This window comes from Hydra viridissima, unplaced genomic scaffold, assembly GCF_058129835.1.
Source record: "Hydra viridissima isolate aposymbiotic clone 2 unplaced genomic scaffold, HvirCarnegie_v1 scaffold_11, whole genome shotgun sequence".
NCBI classification, from domain to species: Eukaryota; Metazoa; Cnidaria; class Hydrozoa; order Anthoathecata; family Hydridae; genus Hydra; species Hydra viridissima.
In genome coordinates this window covers 2,446,348-2,447,289 of record NW_028324310.1, presented here as the reverse complement: position 1 = coordinate 2,447,289, position 942 = coordinate 2,446,348, and the positions used below count along the sequence as shown (strand labels likewise).

The 942-nt window shown below is 41.6% G+C and overlaps 1 protein-coding gene across 1 annotated transcript; it reads right to left on the bottom strand.

The window, feature by feature from the left end:
- LOC145188655 (uncharacterized) lies at positions 1–942 on the bottom strand. The gene has a single exon (XM_090065829.1). The coding sequence runs from the start codon at positions 940–942 to the stop codon at positions 1–3; it is 942 nt and encodes a 313-aa protein (XP_089921955.1).

Sequence of the window (942 nt, the reverse complement as noted above, 5' to 3'; positions counted from 1 at the left end):
CTATATTGCATATCGTGAAGGCCCACAGTCAATCAGGGTAAGAAAATGTTGCCCCTCATAATGAGTTATATCCATACCAAGCCGTTGCCACGTCCCTTTTACTTCGATCTTCCCTTTCGGCCACTTTATCGGACTTGGATCAATTGATTGGCAGGCTACACATTTTTCAACCACTTGCCTGACTTCTTCCCTGCTTACTGATGGGTCAATTCTACGAACAAAATACAATGTTCTCTTCACACCATAATGTCCCGTGGACTTATGAACATGGATTATTTCTTTGGGAGATAGAGAAGCACTAATCGTTCCACCTGCAGCAAGTTCAGTGGGCTTATCGATCATTTTCAACCAACTTCCAGGCACTCTAGTAAGTACATCGGCTAAGTTAGACTCCGAGGGTACTAGTTTAATATCCACTCTGAGTTTGTATTCGTCCACAATATTCGTAATGGTCTTAAGCCGTCTTCTAATCAGCATTTCGTTTGAAGCCTTTGTCTTCAATCTGGATTTTCCAGTCAGTGCATCGGTGACCCAATGTAATACTGCTTTCAAATCAGTGCAAATATGCAAGACATTCATCTTCCAATTGAGACCCATGTTTAGTCCTTTGATTACTGCATCGAGTTCAGACATGTTTATATGTGTTGTATCATCTTTTCTTAACCAACAAGCGTCTTCGATTATATTGCCATCAACTTCGATACTCACACCTAGCGCTAGTGAACTAGCATCCACCCACACTGTTGCCTCGTTGCCATAAACATTCCAAACTCCTTTGGCAGGATCGTCGTTACGTGTTCTTTTTACCATATCGTTCACCATTTTTTCAACAAAATCGCATTGTATCTTCTCATCCCATGTTTTCGTTAGGGCGTTTGCCATCCTTTTAACAAATGACGAAGCTACACGCAACCAACCAAAAACTGGAAGATTCCCTGTCAT